Below are 19,315 nucleotides of genomic sequence, written 5' to 3'. Positions count from 1 at the left end.
CTAGCCACCTTCAGTGCTTCCTCCAAGCGGTGTTCAACATGGAGGAGTACTAATCCATCAGCTGGGGGGGAGGGGCGTGGGGGCGGCAGTGGGGCAGCACATGGTAATCAGCAGGTTTCTTTGCCCATGTTTGACCTGACGCTATGAGACTTCATGGGGTCCGGACATGGTGGTGGTGGTGGTGTCTGGGACATTGTCTGTAAGGTATGTTTTTCGTGAGTATGGCTATGTTTGGCTATGCCAGTTTTGGCACTAGCCCCCAGATTTTAATAAGGAGGACTTTGCAAGGTCGACAGAACTGAGTTTGCCGTTGTCGTTTTCGAGGCCTCGGCAGATGCCGGCTGGTCTGTCCGGTTCTATTCCTTTTATACTTTTTTAGCAGATTAATACGATGGAGTGGCTTCCCAGGCCACTTCAGCTGGTAGTTAAGAGTCAACCACATTGCTGTGGGTCTGGAGTCACATGTAGGACAGACCAGGTAAGGATGGCAGATTTCCTTCCCTAAAGGACATTAGTGAACCAGATGGGTCGTTATGACAATCAACAATGACTTTTATTCCAGATTTTTATTGAATTCAAATTTCACCATGGTGGGATTCTAAACCGGGTCCCCAGAGCATTACCTTGGGTCTCTGGATTATTCTTCTAGCGACAATCGACTATGCCACTGACTCCCCCTGATATATATATTATAAAAATATACAGTGTGAGGTCTTAGTCCCTCACAATACACACACATATTTCGAAAGAGTGCAAGAGTTAAAAGCCATGAATCGAAGTTAACTATAAGATCCTCTCCTATATTCAAATTCAATAAATGTTTAGAATACCTTAAGCAATATTCTGAAGTCTTTATTTCCATCATAATGCTCCATTGCCTCTAATAATTAGTACATTAACATCTGTTAGAGATTTTGGGCCAGAATTTGCTGTAACAAATGGTTAGGTTAATCCCGCTCTTTGATATTTACATGCAAACTAGACTGCAGTGTCAGGAGACTGCAATGCACAGCTGACCATAAAAATTCAGAAGTTGCTGTTCAAGAGTCTCATGGACTCTCGTGCGCCACTCACTGCCTGGCACACAAGTTAAATGTATTGAATGATGTGATGTTCCTTTACTTGCATGGTAGATCTGGACTAAACCCACCACAGAAAGGTAGGGATAAAAACAAAAAGACTGCGGATGCTGGAAATCCAAAACAAAAACAGAATTACCTGGAAAAACTCAGATCTGGCAGCATTGGCGGAGAAGAAAAGAGTTGACGTTTCGAGTCCTCATGACCCTTCGACAGAACTTGAGTGAATCCAAGAAAGGGGTGAAATATAAGCTGGTTTAAGGTGTGTGTGTGGGGGGTGCAGTTTGGGTGGGGGGAGAGAAGTGGAGGGGGTTGGTGTGGTTGTAGGGACAAACAAGCAGTGATAGAAGCAGATCATCAAAAGATGTCACAGACAACAGAACAAAAGAACACATAGGTGTTAAAGTTGGTGATATTATCTAAGCGAATGTGCTAATTAAGAATGGATGGTAGGGCAGTCAAGGTATAGCTCTAGTGGGGATGGGGGGAGCATAAAAGATTTAAAAATATTTAAAAATAATGGAAATAGGTGGGAAAAGAAAAATCTATATAATTTATTGGAAAAAACAAAAGGAAGGGGGAAACAGAAAGGGGGTGGGGATGGAGGAGGGAGCTCAAGACCTAAAGTTGTTGAATTCAATATTCAGTCCAGAAGGCTGTAAAGAAGGTAGGGCTTGTCTTTTTCAATTTATGTACTTTTTAACAAGATGATAATCTTTAAACAACCACTCTGAAGCTGAAATTAACTTTCACAAGTGTAGAGTCTTATGCTTTCAGGTTTTGATCGTTGGAGATTTAAAAAAATAATTTTGAACCTTTTCTGTGTCTGCTCTCTCTCAATCCAATCTGTATTTCCCTTTCTTCATTCCGTACCTGATTTGATATCGAATTTACTATTCTGAAATATACTTCCTTTTCAGATAGCACTGCTCCTTAACGATACTGAAATCTGATTGAGGTTGAGAGGACACACAATTGTTGGACTGTTCACACAGGTGCCAGGTCGCTGCACTGATTGGATCTCTAACGTACATCAGCTTCCAGTGCAAAAAGTCAAGGAAATTTAATGGACAAGGAAAAGTCTGTTTGCCTGTCCACTGCAGTAAGTTCTGGCCATTGTGTTTCTTAAGTTAATGTATAATGATGAATATATTGATAATCTAACAGTATTTCAACTACAGGGAAAATATAATTTACATAAGGAAATGTCTCTTATAAGCATAGCTCAATTGGTTATCCCAATGGTATAGTTCTATTTTCACAAAGATAGGACTTTCACCTGGAGTTACAGGGAAAATTATTTTGCAATTCATCTGAGTACACCACTTAATCATTTATAACCAATAACTTGCTAAGTATAAACTCAATTTGATAGTGAAAGAAATTGTGTTTCGGGTTATGAGTACAGAGCATGACTCTTTCAAATTAGGGGCTCTAATCATGGTAATGAAAATTTGTGCAATTTTGTAATTGACTATTTACATATCCTCTTACACACATTTCCATTGGCTGGTAAGAATCTAGCCTACACTTAAAAATTCTCTACGTGATCTGTGCCATACTTTCAATGTAGAGGCCCCAGTGAAGATGGTGGGTAATTCTCCACAAAGACAAAGGAACCAAAGAAAACACACAAGATGACATAGATTACTTGTTTGTATCTGTTGGTACTTGAATTAAAACACTCAGTTAGCAGAGACTTGGCAGCAGGACACAAGATTGCCCCTTTTGGCCAGAATATAATGTACATTGTAGTCAACACAAAATAAAACACATTTACTGGAGCCATCTAATTAATATTCAGCCTCCAATGTGCCAACATAGCCTTCTGCCAACTGAGGAAGGGAGAGTATTTGAAAACCAGGTTGCAAACCATAGACTAAGGTCATAGTTTACTGTGCAGTACTGATTCCAGCACTCCTACATGCTTCGGAGACTTGGACAATCTGTGGCAGGCACCTCAAATCACTGGAGACATACCACCAGCGATGCCTTCACAAGATCCTCTAAAGCATTGGTAAAAAAGGCAGTCCAATAGCAGCGTCCTCTTCCAAGCCAACATGCCCAGCATCGAGGTGCTAATCACTCAAAACCAGTTCCACTGGCCAATATATCACTCGTATGCCTGACACAAGAATTTTAAGCAATGGCTCTACTCAGAATTCGATTGTGGCAGGACACTCCCAGGAGGACAGCGGAAATGCTTTAGGGATGTCCTCAAAGCATCCATGAAGAGGTCAAAAACACCCATCAATTCATGGGAGTCCCTGGCTTCTGACCAACCAAAATGGAGAAAGTTCATTCTAGAAGGAACATGCAGAGGCAAGGTCGAGGTGTCGGAGAAAATACACAAACTTCTCAACAATTCATATACTCGATCCTCTGGGCACCACCTGCCCTACACGTGACAGAGTCTGCAGATAGTGCATTGGACTTATCAGCCATTTCTTAGCCCAAAGAATAAGAGTGAAAGCAAATCACCCTCCATCTTGAAGAACTGCCCAAGGAGAGAAGATTAAGCCAGGTTACTCTATAAGGTAGGATCTAAGCTTGAGTGAAGAATTGGAATTGGTTATCAAAGTCAGTGACTCCCTCCTGATAACGCAGGCATCAGTTCATTCTGACATTAATCTTCATGATAACTGAGGTTATGGGAGTGAATAAGAGTTAACAGCTTCCAGGATACTTTGAGAGAAGGAAATGCAAGTGAGCTCTGTGAGATATGAACGAATTCAACACAAATCTATTTGTATTAAACCCAATGTGCAAACTTAATGCCTTCCCAAGAGTCAAATTCTAAATGTATTAAAAGATGAAGGGTCAACCATTACCTTCGGATACTTTTTGCTTTTAATGAAGCTTTCCGCTCCAGCCAGTCATCCATCTGAGGACTTGATAGGGCGGTTGGTTTGTTGTGATCAATAGTGACAATATCTTTGCCGTTTTTCCATAGCTCATAGCGATCAGGCTGAAGGAACTGCACAAACACATCCATTGATATCTTCACCATGTCCTTCCTACAAGTACACTATAAACATGGGGGAGAAGGGAAGAAGGACAAAAAAACAGATTAAACAGACATAACAGACTAATCAGCACCAAGATTTAATCTTCAGTGGACAAAAATATGCACAATTTCTAAGGTACCTTTAAATCTTTATTAATAGAGTAAAATTCAGCAAAGTCCTAATACATTGTAAAGAGCTAAGAATGGTGAGATGAATTTAAAAGAATCGTTAAGGAATTATCTGTATTCACCTGGAGTTAGACAGGATACACAGCATCAGGTACAGCACCAGATCTTACAGACAGGAAACTCTGTAGGACTAGCCAAACCCAAACAAGAGCAATGACAGTACCAAAGATCAGGGATTACATCTGGATCAGCTCCAAAGAAAATCTCAGAGGAAAGGAGAAGCAAGAGCCCAGTGATGCCAATTTATGTATTTTACCTCACTGGTGCTGCTAGGTGCTCTATTTACTGTTTGTTATTGTTTCTGCGGCTCTTTTCCTGGCAGTTCGGCTACCATCGCCTCTCTGTGCTCTCTTATCTACATTGGCTCCTGGATAAGCAACACCACGATTTTAAAAATCCTCATCCTTGTTTTCAAATTTCTCCAGGGTCTCATCTCTCTCTATCTCTAATATAATCCAGCCCCACAATCAGTCAAGACATCTGCACTCCTTTAATTCTGACCTCTTGAGGATCCTAGATTTTAATTGCTCCACCAGTAGTGGCCAAACCTTTAGTTGCCTAGAACCTAAGCTATGGAATTCCCAACCTAAACCTCTCTGTTTCTCTATCTTGCTTTGCTCCTTTAAGACACTCTTTAAAATCTACCTCTTTGACCAAGCTTTTGGTCATTGACCCCAAAACCTCTTTATATGGTTCAGTGTAATATTCTGTTTTATAATGTGCCTCTAGCTTCTGGCCTCTGGGCAGCACCTTCCAAACCTACAGCCACTACCATCTAGAAGGACAAGAGCAACAGTTATATGGGAACACCACGCCTGGAAGTTCCCCTCCAAGCCGCTCACTATCCTGACTTGGAAATATATTGCCATTCCTTCACTGTCACTGGGTTAAAATACTGAACTCCCTCTCTAACAGCACTGTGGATGTACCTACATCATGTGGATTGCAGCGGTTCAAGAAGGCAGCTCACCACCACCTTCACAAGGGCAATTAGGGGTGGGCAATAAATGCTGGCTAGCCAGGGATATTCACATCCCCCATAAACGAATAACAAAAAAGATTGTGTAAAAGGCGCTATATAAATACAAGTGTTCAGTGCTGTTACTGCAGTTACATCCCCTAATGCACCACAACTTACCAGCTACCAGCATATTTGAGAGCTAGCAGCTAAGGTTATATCAAGGTGGCACCTTATCAATGCAGAACTGGGCTGCTGTATATGCTCACAAGTGAGTGGCAAATGGAGTCAGAGTTGGGAGATGGAGAGCAGCAAGTATTTTTGTTCTTTAGCACTGTCATTTAAATTAATATTTTGGGGGAACATTAGTGGGTTGCAGGAAGCTCTCCAGTGCTCTTGCAAACTGCACAACACACAACAATCCTGAGCATAGTTGGGTGTTTTCAAGCCTTGGGTCTGTCTACCTGCACGCAACCCCAAGCACAATGGGCTTAATTAAGTCATTGTACAAACAAAAATCTTACAGGTGGATGTAAAATTTTTCTGTGCCTTGAATTAGACTCTTAAACACGGTGATAGGCCCCAAATGCAACAAGCCAATAAATGGATCTTTAACACCAACGTAATTTACATATCAAGATACAACCAGGAGTTTAAAATTAATGGGATTATAATTTTCCAAATTCGCCTCTTGCCAGCTGTCCAAGAATGCAACATCAAATGGTCATTGTCAAAGACCTGCTAACATAGCCATGGAAATAACTTCAAAAGAAAACCGTAGCAAGGTGAGATATCAAGATACTGCAGCTGTGGGCTGGAAAATTCTGAGTAGTATTTAAAACTTTCAATAGTCTGTAGATGAAAAATATAGAAAACACAACATAAAATCCAGTAACGAGAGCCTTAAACCTTGTGCCCTTTTCATTAATACCAGAAAGGGGACCTCCAAAACCTGCATTATTTTTCAATCACTCTTGACACCTGTTATGAGACAAATCCAATAACACACAACACAAACTACAGGGCCTCATCTTATTTGCTTCAGACTATCTAAAAAATTTATGCTGTGTGATCACAGTCTGTAAAACTCCATGGTGTATGTGCCGCTTAAGTGCATGTAACATCATTCTTTATTTTATGAAGTGCATTGTATGCCTTATGTTCAATTACCAAGAACAGGGTTCGGAAATTACCAGACAAGCAAATCAAAACCCAGTACATACACACGGGCACACACAAACACAAAAATGCTTGTGGCTCAATCACTTTAAGCAAACATAATGCTTTTAATAAAAGAAAGTTATAAATGCTGAAATATAACAACTTGAATGACACAGATAGCACAGAGCTCACAAATGAACGTATGAAAAACAAAGAGTTCATAAACTCATGTTGGCAGCTTAAGAGAATTATGCAAAGTGTTTTCTGATTGCTTTCCTTTAATAATTAAGAGAGCTGATATAATTATTTTTTCATTTTCTGACAGAAAGGAGTCCACAAAAAGGGGTTTACAGAAAGCAATCTGTTCTGCTTATTAAGTATTACAATTCTCTTTCCCCAGTCTGCCGAGCCACGCATTTCACTTTCCAGCTTGGGGTGGGGGCGCGGTGTGTGTGTGTGCGTGTGTGTGTGTGTGTGTGTGTGTGTGTGTGTGTGTGTGTGTGTGTGTGTGTGTGTGCGCGCATGTACTTGTTGGAGGGGCAGGAGAAGGGGGAGTGGTGGATGCAGGCTGAAGAAAATATATAACACAGCAGAGATATATATAACACAGCAGAGATTTTGCCAATTTCTGCCTTGGAGATCAATAACCTACAGATAGGAGATCATGCTGTTGAATGCCGTTTCAGAGGAGTAATGACAGTGAATGCCGACAGTTTTCCCGTCATTATTACTGTAAAAATTGGGCCATTTACATTGGATGCATTGAGATATATTTAATTTGCTAGCCATGCAGTCCTCACAATGTGTTGAGAAGGTTTTCAGGCTATTAACAAAAATAATTTGTCTCATTTTAAACTTGTTATATGCTACAGTTGTAAATGCGTCAAAAGATACTGAATGGAGCATATAAATTCATCAGATGTTTTTAAAACGATCCACCATTTTCATAATTACTAAAAACCTGATTCCTTAATTGGGGTAAAGCTACTGTGGAATCAGAGTGGCCTCTCAATCTCACTGTGTTCATTAAGGTTACTTCATTCAAATAATTTCAACAACTTGCATTTATATTGTGCTTTTAACATGATAAAAAACCCAAATCACTTCACATGAGCATTATCAAACAGAATTTGTACTGAGTCACAACAAGGCAGATGAACAAAGACTTGATGAAAGAGTAAGTTTTAAGGAGTATCTTAAAGGAGGAGAGAGAGAGAGATAGAGAGGTAGGGGTTTAGGAAGAGAATTCCAGAACTGAGAGCCTCAGCAGCTGAAGACATGGCTACCAACGGTGGAGCAATTAAAATCAGGGATGTGCAAGATGTGCAGAGTTATCTTGCAAGGATTGTGGAATTGGAGGAAGTTACAGAGATAGGGAGGTTAGAAGCCACAGAGAAATTTGAAAACAAAGATGAAAATCTCAACTATTCAACATTCTTCCTGTATGATATCCAGGTGCACAGGCAGTGTTTATGAAAACAGGCTGGCCAGGAATGAGGTGTGCAGTAACTCTTAAAAAGGTGTTGTTGCATTCAGAAGTGTCTGGTTAATTTTCAAAATGATGCCTGCCTGTTGTGGCTAAGATGGTGTCTGTTGCAACTGAAGGAGATCTGCTCCTTTCACTGAAGTGTGTCTGATGTAGCATCAGGAGCACCTGAAGATACTGATTGGTCCAGGCATGTTGGGCTGGGATTGCTACCCATTCATAGTTAATGCTCAGAAAACCTAGTCTAAAGTCCTTTGAATAAGGAAGGGGGAGAATGAGATGGTAAACACAACAAACAGCTACATTGGTGAAGAAGGGGGAAAATGGAGAGGGTCAATACTGGCTTTCCAAAGTTACTCACTTTTCCAATGCATGATACACTTTGAAATTAGAAATAGATGCTTTGGATGTACCTGCAGAACTTTTGAGAAACTCATCAAAATTATACAGAGCTCTGCAAAGCAAGTTTACACCTGAATGGATTGCTGAGAAATTAGTAATCATTTTATTTTAATGAGGCATGTATCAAAGACTCATTATAATTACCCTGTCTGTGAGAATCCACCTGTGTGTAATGGAGTAGAATATTTACAATATGTAACCCAGTCAGTATTAAAACAGAAAGCAAATAGTCACATTTCAAAGAAATTACACTTTAAGAGCATCATAGACTTTTAAAATTTACACCCATACATCAATAGCATTTATGGAACTTCAATAATAGGATGCAAAGACTCAGCAGTGGCTGCAGGCCTTATACAACAGACTAGTTCAAATAGCTTACTAGCATAACAAGATCAAATACATTACGATTTCTTCATTTTTGTTTTACCGAAAAAAAACCCCACAAGATTATCAAGAGAAGTTTTCATAACATTTCAGCTGTCATCAAACCCAGGTAAAGACAGCCAGATAAAAGGTGAAGGGTCATTAAAATAAATGGAGTTTCTGGCAGTCTCAGCCTTTTTCAAATCAGATCAATAAGACAATGCCATTGGGAAAGACCAAGGCTCAAAAATTTTTCTTTTTATAAAATATAACCAATTCATCTATTCAGAACTTCAGCTTGTTGTGAGCCCCATTAACGATAGGAGTAAAGAACTATTTACATCCATGTGGTTTTTGGCAACACAGCAAGTCAGAATTTTTCCTTTTCAGATTTAAGATCAATTTTCGAGCTCAATGCAACTTGACCAATGCCTTTTTTTTCCAGGCAGAAGCAACTGCTAAATCTGTTTTCACTTGCACCAAGGAATGGTTGCTATGAACAACAGAAATGCCTCCCTGGTACAATGTTAGTTTTTGGGGCTTACATTCAGTAGAGGAAGATCGACCTCATGCATTTGTTGATGTTGGAAGTTGCTATCCAATTGTTTTCTGTAATAACAGCAAGCACCAATAGTCTCACTGTTATTCTTCACACAAAACCCAGATGATTATTGTTGGAATCAAGTTAAAGAATTGTAAAATTCTGATTGATGTTTTCAATGTAAAAGTCCATAGCAACATTTAAATTTCACCCACTTCCGATACACAATTACGATTGCTTTACACTAACTATACCAGAATCAATGCTGCTCATTATTGTAGGGAAGAGTGTATGCTCAACTCAATGCAGCAGAGGAACCTTTAGGATGAAGATGTACTGTACTTGCACTACATGGAGAATTAACAAAAACATCAAATTAACAGTACCTATCAAGCAAGATTCCGTCCAATAGCCAACAGCAATGGACAATGCCAGCAATGAATAGAACTAGGCTAGTATGCAAGTGTCCAAGTCATCAGTTTAACGCAGTTACCACTGACCAAGTAGAAAACAGAAATTTTCATAGCTCTACAACAATCATACTTCGGTTTAATCGGTGGCAAAAACCTAAAGTTATACTGATCATGAGATGGGTATTGCTATTTTGGTTAAATATCATATGGTGTCCATAAATCTCAATATTTTGCAATAGTCTCTTTAAATTCAAAAACCATTGAGTGGGGTGTCACTGAAGTAACTAATGCTCTGATTTGTGTCACTTCAGTAAAAAATAGGAGCATTGGACTCTATGATAAATGCATCTCCTTTTTCACAAAGATTTTCCTTGTAAATTTTTACATTACCATGCGATAAACCTTCTTGCCAAGAATGCATATTTTGCAAAAAAAAATGCTCGACTGAAAATCACTTCTATTTGGCCAGGCAGTGGAGGGAGGAAATTAGTAAATAAATATTGAACCAATTCATAGATTTGTGCAAGAGCTCCCTGTGTTGGCTCTCCTTTCATCACTCAAACATTTCTTTAAAATGCAATGCTAAATTCCTGCAGTTAGTCCAGTTCCAGTACTTGAGTAATGCAAGCTACAAACATTGTTGCTAGGTGCACACACAATGCTGTCATGTTGAATAGCTGGAAATTAGTGGCATCTCTGTATAGATCGCCCCAAATCCTCTAACAGTTTAATTAAGCCTGTTGAATGTTTTCACTGATTGCACTTAGAAACTCAAAACACTGGAAACTTGGGAGCTGCCCTACAAGATTGCAGTACAAAGCAAGAAATGTCAGTACGGAATTCTGAGAGATTCATTAAACTGCTGCTGATGAATGTATATGTGAGAACACAATTATTATTACAGACTCAAAGGAACAGATTTTCTATAATTATTAATTCATCTCAAGCTTCCGGCTGACACAGTGAATTGAGTCACCAGTAGCAACCTCGCATTGCTTCAATTCCCTGCGGCTATCATCTGATGGAGGCGCAGTCAACATCGTATGCCCCTATGCACCACCTCTGTATGCTAGTATCTTAGACAAAAAGCATTTCTTAGACTCCTTAGACAAAGAGCATTTCTAAGACTCCTTAGGTGACATTCTGGGGAACAGAGGAGGAGTAGGCTGTCCGGCCCTTTGGCCTCCTCCGCCATTCAATAAGATCATGGCTGATCTGGTTGTGGTCTTAACTCCACTTTCCTGACTGCTCCCCATAACTCTTGACTATCTTATCCATCAAAAATCTGTCTAACTCAGCCTTAAATAAATTCAATGACTTAGCCTCCACTTCTCTCTGGGGAAGAGAATTTAGTCTCCCCACAAGTGTAAACATCCTCCCAGTATCTATCATGTCAAGCCCCCTCAGGATCTTATTTCATTCCAACTGGCGACAGGCTATTCATCCCGGGTGACTTCAATGTACATGTTGGGGCAGACAGTGATTCATGGCCAACGTACCTTGGTCATCATGGGGTGGGCTAGATCAATGATAACAGACAATGCCTTCTTCTTTAATGAACTCTTATGTCACCAACATAAACTTCCAGGGCATACATCGCCACAAGATATCATGGTCCAAAGTTCCGGACATTGGCACCAACTAGGCCTAGGCATCACGAGAAGGTACAATCTGCTCAGTGCTCATCACACCCATACCCACCACAGCACAGATTATGACACCAATCACTCGTCAGCAGATTGAAGGTGAAATCCAGAAAGTTCCACAGTTCCAAACATAATGGCCCACCGCACATCAACATTCCTTGCACAAATATTGATGCCAAATACCAGCATTTCGCACTGACGCTAGAATGACTGCTTCTCACCAAAGGTTTACCAGGATGTGCCAATGCTGGATTTAAGGAAGTTTAGAAGTCACTAAGCTGAATCATTGTGAAGGAGCAGAAACATCATTTAGTAAAGGCGGAATCCGCAAGTAGTACTGGTTTGAGAACTACTCCCTGAGATAATATGTCATTGATGCAAAAAACAAAGCCTACGTAATTCATAACATAAACACATCTAAAACACTGCACAACCTGAAAGTAGCCAAGACAGCCTTGTAAACGACAGTGAGATACTACACGAACAAACACTAGATCAACTTATGTCAAAAAATCCAAATGGTCTTTGAAAATTGAAATCTACAAGCTAAGTATGAAGGGATTAAGAGGGTGCTTGGTCCAACCATTAGCAAAGTTGCCCCCCTGAGGTCGGCAGATGGTGAAGTGCTCACCAACAGGAGAAAAAGGATGTCCTGCTGGGCTGAACACTATTGTCAGCTGTACTCCTATGAGTTAGACATCTCCTAAGTCCACGCTTCACACTCTCCCACAACTTCTTGTTGTGGATGAGTTATATGAAGTACTCTCGGCAAGGATGGAGTCCTAGCTGAACTGCTCAAACACAAAGTTCTATCTATTACACCGTTATGATCTCCTTCTCTGCTGGAAAATAGGCTCCGTTCCGCAGGAGATGAATGATGCAGAAATAATCACACTACATAAAAACAAAGGTGACAGAGGAGACTGCAACAACTTCAGAGCATCTCACTCCTTAGCCTCACAGCGAAGGCTTTTGCTAGGATCATGCTTAAAAGATTCTATTTACTTGCAGACCGAGTGCATCCAGAAGCACAGCCCAGTTTCTGTGCTAGCAGGTCCACTATGGACATGATTTTCTCTATACTCTAGTTACAAGAGAAGTGTAGGGAACAGGATACTCTTCCCTGCCTTTCTTTTGTAGGTCTCATTAAGGCATTTGACACCATCAGCAGAACAGGACTCCACAAGATGTTAGGAAAAATTGACTGCCCACCAAAGCTCCTCAGTCTCATCTGCTCCTTCCATGACAACATGCATTGCACTGTACAGTTCAATGGCTCTAGTTTTGACAATTGCAGAATGAAGAATGGAGCAAAACAGGGCTGTGTTCCAGTCCTCAAACTGTTTGGCATCTTCTTTTCCATATTCTTAACCTTTGCCTTCCTTGCAGAAATGGACGCAGTCGACGTGCAAACTAAAGTTAGATGACAAGCTCTACAATCTATCAAGCCTGAAAGCAAAGTCAAAGACACATCACATCCTGATCAGGGAACTTCTCTATACTGCTGATACTGCGCTTATCGCCCACATGGAAATTCAGCCACAAAGATTCATGGACTGTCTTTTCTATGCCTGTAACTTGATCTCCCTCACTAAGCATCAAGAAAATTGTGGTCATGGGACAAGGCGTTACATTTCTGCCCCTGAACACACTAAATAATACCCCATTAGAAGTGGTTAGCAAACTCTGCCACCTCTGGTTCATGATGGCAGACAATCTGTCCCTTGATGCAGAACTTGACGCACGATTAGAGAAAGCAGCTACCACTTTTGGCCAACTCATGAAACGTGCATGGGATAACATCAAGCTGACCCTTAGGACCAAGCTGACAGTTTTTAGTCCTGCATTCTCAGCACCTTGTTGTACGTCTGTGGAAAATGGATCACTTACAGCTAGAAAGAAAAGAAGCTCAACAATTTCCATCTTCGCTGTCTGTGGTGCTTTATCGGTATATCCTGGCAGGACAGAAACAGTCCTCTCAAAGACAGAGTCCCAAGTGTTTAAGCACTCAACAAACAGAGGCGGCTTCGATGACTCGGGCACGTACGCAGGATGGAAGATGATCGCGTAGCCAAGGACTTTCTGTATGGTGAGATAGTCAGAGCCTGGCAATCAATAGGACACCCAAAATTCCACTTCAAAGGTTCTTGCAAGCATGACATTAAGGCCCTAAACATCAATTATGGCACCTAGGAGTCACTAGCTGACGACAGGGGAAAATGGCAACATTTCCTGTGGGCTGGCATGCACCACCATGATGACCAGTGGTTACAATGTCTTGGCAATGGATGCCAATGCCAAAAACAACAACCCACAATGACACTTGGTAGCTTCATGCACTGCACTTGTGGCAGAACCTGCCTCTCATGGATTGGCCTCTTCGGCCATCAGCAAAGGTGCGCCATACGAAGGCACCCATCTAAAATGGAATGTTTTTTGTGTGTCCATCATCTTTTGTAGATGAAAGGATGCTACCCCTCACCATGATTCTGGGGGATAAATGTAACAGAGCTGGATCAGACAAACTAGGAAGGCCTGAGCATTTGTAGTCTGAGTAGCAAATATATCCACAAAAGGCATTTTCACCCCTAGGTACGTGCCACAGACTTCTACTGTAACCAAGAGTACTGGAATCTACCTCAGTGGGACATGGGAATTGTTGCTGAGTCTTCACTTAAAACTGAACCTATGGATTTATTAGGAAAATGGGAGCTCATTCAGAATGACTCAGGATTCATTATTGTTTTCACATTATTTTTGGTTTGCGACTGGTATTCATATGTTGCCTTTAATGCAGTAACATCCTAAAGGTGCTTAACAAGAGTGTTGTAAAACAAAATATAATGCTGGGCTACATAAGGAGACATTAGAGCGAATGATCAAAAGTTTGGTCAAGGCAATTTCTCAAAAGAAGTGAGGCAGAGAGGTGGAGAAATTTAGGGAGGGAATTCCAGAGCTTAGGGCACCAGGTAGCTGAAGGCACAGTCATCAATGCGAGTAAAATTGCAGATGCTCAAGAGGCCAGAATTAAAGCAGAGTAGATAACATGAATATTCTGGAATTTCTAACAGTCTAACCTGACTTGCATGTTGATTTCAACTCCACTGGATCAGCTAACCTCTCTGAAGCTGGATTTTGTTCCCTTTTAGCAATAGGAATCCCGAATACACATTTTCAATGGGCTTTGACAGGAATAGTAGCAAAAGATAAAGTAAACAGGGAATCACACTGCATAGAATTCACAAATCTGAGTGAGGGCCTCCTCCACGATATAAGGAATGCTGTATCTTAATGACAGAATCTTTACTTGCATGTGTGCATTCAGACTCCTAAAGATGAAATTCATGCAGAAGAAGCTACAATCCCAAATCTTCATTATTGAAATTCTTGCAGCTGACATGCCGTCTCAAAAAAGACCCATCTGAGAAAATAAGGCAATAATTAGTCTCAGGCAAATTGGCCAGAGTTGACAGATTCTGCTTGTCCATCAAAGCATGTGGAACTGAAGAAAGGCCAAAGCCCTTTGGGATACCAGTGGCAAAATTAGAAAAGAGATGGCAGCATTTTTTGTCAGCCTATTGTCAATAATGCTCTTGGTAGCAGGGCTTAGAGTGCTCTTTAGAAAGAACCCTTTGTGATGACCTGTTTCTTTTTATTTTGCAAACACCTTTGATCAAACATTAATTTCATTTGGCTAGAAAGCATTATCCTTTGGATTATCAACCTTCCGCTGCAGGGATTAGAATAATAAATCTGATGGATGTCATGACACTGTTTGAAACTGAACAAGTACCAATTGATCAAGAGATAAAAACAAAAAAACTGCGGATGCTGGAAATCCAAAACAAAAACAGAATTACCTGGAAAAACTCAGCAGGTCTGGCAGCATCGGCGGAGAAGAAAAGAGTTGACGTTTCGAGTCCTCATGACCCTTCGACAGAACTTGAGTTCGAGTCCAGGAAAGAGCTGAAATATAAGCTGGTTTAAGGTGTGTGTGTGGGGGGCGGAGAGATAGAGAGACAGAGAGGTGGAGGGGGTTGGTGTGGTTGTAGCGACAAACAAGCAGTGATAGAAGCAGAATATCAAAAGATGTCAACAACAATAGTACAATAGAACACATAGGTGTTAAAGATAAAGTTGGTGATATTATCTAAACGAATGTGCTAATTAAGAATGGATGGTAGGGCACTCAAGGTATAGCTCTAGTGGGTTTTTTTTTTTATTTTTTATTTTATATAATGGAAATAGGTGGGAAAAGGAAAATCTTTATAATTTATTGGGAAAAAAAAAAGAGAAGGGGGAAACAGAAAGGGGGTGAGGATGGGGGAGGGGACTCACGACCTAAAGTTGTTGAATTCAATATTCAGTCCGGAAGGCTGTAAAGTCCCTAGTCGGAAGATGAGGTGTTGTTCCTCCAGTTTGCGTTGGGCTTCACTGGAACAATGCAGCAAGCCAAGGACAGACATGTGGGCAAGAGAGCAGGGTGGAGTGTTAAAATGGCAAGCGACAGGGAGGTTTGGGTCATTCTTGCGGACAGACCGCAGGTGTTCTGCAAAGCGGTCGCCCAGTTTACGTTTGGTCTCTCCAATGTAGAGGAGACCACATTGGGAGCAACGAATGCAGTAGACTAAGTTGGGGGAAATGCAAGTGAAATGCTGCTTCACTTGAAAGGAGTGTTTGGGTCCTTGGACGGTGAGGAGAGAGGAAGTGAAGGGGCAGGTGTTGCATCTTTTGCGTGGGCAAGGGGTTGTGCCATAGGAGGGGGTTGAGGAGTAGGGGGTGATGGAGGAGTGGACCAGGGTGTCCCGGAGGGAGCGATCCCTACGGAATGCCGATAAGGGGGGTGAAGGGAAGATGTGTTTGGTAGTGGCATCATGCTGGAGTTGGCGGAAATGGCGGAGGATGATCCTTTGAATGCGGAGGCTGGTGGGGTGATAAGTGAGGACAAGGGGGACCCTATCATGTTTCTGGGAGGGAGGAGAAGGAGTGAGGGCGGATGCGCGGGAGATGGGCCGGACACGGTTGAGGGCCCTGTCAACGACCGTGGGTGGAAAACCTCGGTTAAGGAAGAAGGAGGACATGTCAGAGGAACTGTTTTTGAATGTAGCATCATCGGAACAGATGCGACGGAGGCGAAGGAACTGAGAGAATGGGATGGAGTCCTTACAGGAAGTGGGGTGTGAGGAGCTGTAGTCGAGATAGCTGTGGGTGTCGGTGGGTTTGTAATGGATATTGGTGGATAGTCTATCACCAGAGATTGAGACAGAGAGGTCAAGGAAGGGAAGGGAAGTGTCAGAGATGGACCACGTGAAAATGATGGAGGGGTGGAGATTGGAAGCAAAATTAATAAATTTTTCCAAGTCCTGACGAGAGCATGAAGCAGCACCGAAATAATCATCGATGTACCGGAGAAAGAGTTGTGGAAGGGGGCCGGAGTAGGACTGCAACAAGGAATGTTCCACATGGAACATTCCTTGTTGCAGTCCTACTCCGGCCCCCTTCCACAACTCTTTCTCCGGTACATCGATGATTATTTCGGTGCTGCTTCATGCTCTCGTCAGGACTTGGAAAAATTTATTAATTTTGCTTCCAATCTCCACCCCTCCATCATTTTCACGTGGTCCATCTCTGACACTTCCCTTCCCTTCCTTGACCTCTCTGTCTCAATCTCTGGTGATAGACTATCCACCAATATCCATTACAAACCCACCGACACCCACAGCTATCTCGACTACAGCTCCTCACACCCCACTTCCTGTAAGGACTCCATCCCATTCTCTCAGTTCCTTCGCCTCCGTCGCATCTGTTCCGATGATGCTACATTCAAAAACAGTTCCTCTGACATGTCCTCCTTCTTCCTTAACCGAGGTTTTCCACCCACGGTCGTTGACAGGGCCCTCAACCGTGTCCGGCCCATCTCCCGCGCATCCGCCCTCACTCCTTCTCCTCCCTCCCAGAAACATGATAGGGTCCCCCTTGTCCTCACTTATCACCCCACCAGCCTCCGCATTCAAAGGATCATCCTCCGCCATTTCCGCCAACTCCAGCATGATGCCACCACCAAACACATCTTCCCTTCACCCCCCTTATCGGCATTCCGTAGGGATCGCTCCCTCCGGGACACCCTGGTCCACTCCTCCATCACCCCCTACTCCTCAACCCCCTCCTATGGCACAACCCCTTGCCCACGCAAAAGATGCAACACCTGCCCCTTCACTTCCTCTCTCCTCACCGTCCAAGGACCCAAACACTCCTTTCAAGTGAAGCAGCATTTCACTTGCATTTCCCCCAACTTAGTCTACTGCATTCGTTGCTCCCAATGTGGTCTCCTCTACATTGGAGAGACCAAACGTAAACTGGGCGACCGCTTTGCAGAACACCTGCGGTCTGTCCGCAAGAATGACCCAAACCTCCCTGTCGCTTGCCATTTTAACACTCCACCCTGCTCTCTTGCCCACATGTCTGTCCTTGGCTTGCTGCATTGTTCCAGTGAAGCCCAACGCAAACTGGAGGAACAACACCTCATCTTCCGACTAGGGACTTTACAGCCTTCCGGACTGAATATTGAATTCAACAACTTTAGGTCGTGAGTCCCCTCCCCCATCCTCACCCCCTTTCTGTTTCCCCCTTCTCTTTTTTTTTTCCCAATAAATTATAAAGATTTTCCTTTTCCCACCTATTTCCATTATATAAAATAAAAAATAAAAAAAAAACCCACTAGAGCTATACCTTGAGTGCCCTACCATCCATTCTTAATTAGCACATTCGTTTAGATAATATCACCAACTTTATCTTTAACACCTATGTGTTCTATTGTACTATTGTTGTTGACATCTTTTGATATTCTGCTTCTATCACTGCTTGTTTGTCGCTACAACCACACCAACCCCCTCCACCTCTCTGTCTCTCTATCTCTCCGCCCCCCACACACACACCTTAAACCAGCTTATATTTCAGCTCTTTCCTGGACTCGAACTCAAGTTCTGTCGAAGGGTCATGAGGACTCGAAACGTCAACCAATTGATCAAGATTAGATTTGTTTGAATCAAACTAACAATGAAGTTTACAAAATACTGTAATGAAACCATCAAGTCACATTGACTCCAAGCTGGTAAAGGGTCGAATTTTAAGGATTGCATTTATTGACTTGGAAGCCCAATTCTGTTGTCCTCCTTCTAACTTCTAAAGCTGATCAGTATTTCACTCAAAGTTATTGTTTTCCATGGCTCAACTTCTCTCCACCTGCATTATTGCTGACCTGCAGAATAAATTGTTTCATAGTGCTATCCTATGCACTTTTCAACAACTTTCACAAGCTTATCATACATGCCTAAAAGTTTGGTTTAGTCTGATGAAATAAGAATAGTTGAAAAGGAAGCATTTTCTTGCTGGACTATCTTGCTATACATGTTGGCGATAAGAAAAATCCTTAAAATGCTTTCACACTGTTAAGAGTCAGTGAACATACCAGTAGCTAATATCTGGAAAGCTGATGCAACACTGTGTACAGCTGCCACAGCACTGACAGTTATGGAAATGAATGTCACCTACATTTATTAACAGTGGAATTCAGTTCAAGCACATCTCCCTTTCCCCATGCCAGTGACGTCAGTAACTCTGGATTGCTCTCAAGTACTGAACTGTCATTGCCTAGAATAAAAGTGACAGATCAAATATAAGAACATTCATAATGAATTCCTCGTGGGACCGAAGTATCAACTCCAAAGAAAATGGAAACCATTCGAGGTTTCTTTGTGCTTTACTGCGACGAGATTCAGGTTGAAGGTACAAAAAATACAAAACAAGTGCAGTAAACATGTCATAGCCATGCTATAGATTTAAAACCACAGCACAAATGCAACTTTTCAAAAGACTGCAACTGTTAAAGTTGGGGTTTGATTTTTAACCCTGAACACATCATTATTTAAACTCCTGCATATTTATGTTTCTAAAACTGCACACATTTGCATCTTGTGTATAAGTGCTTCGTGAACAATTAGATTGGATAGGTAAATGTAACTAGGCAAAATGGGGAAAAAACTGAAGAAATATTTGTTCTTTCACAAC

General features: G+C 41.7%; 1 protein-coding gene across 1 annotated transcript in view; it reads right to left on the bottom strand.

The window, feature by feature from the left end:
• Positions 1–3,906: 3,906 nt before the first annotated feature.
• LOC121286858 (lysine-specific demethylase 4B-like) overlaps positions 3,907–19,315 on the bottom strand; it is a 595,629-nt gene continuing 580,220 nt past the window's right edge. Inside the window, exon 10 of the mRNA XM_041204003.1 lies at positions 3,907–4,107. Within this exon, the coding sequence (XP_041059937.1) occupies positions 3,907–4,107 (201 nt within the window). The remainder of the gene's footprint in view (positions 4,108–19,315) is intronic.

This window comes from Carcharodon carcharias, chromosome 14 (genome assembly GCF_017639515.1).
Source record: "Carcharodon carcharias isolate sCarCar2 chromosome 14, sCarCar2.pri, whole genome shotgun sequence".
Classification (NCBI taxonomy): Eukaryota; Metazoa; Chordata; class Chondrichthyes; order Lamniformes; family Lamnidae; genus Carcharodon; species Carcharodon carcharias.
This window is presented reverse-complemented; position numbering and strand designations above follow the sequence as displayed.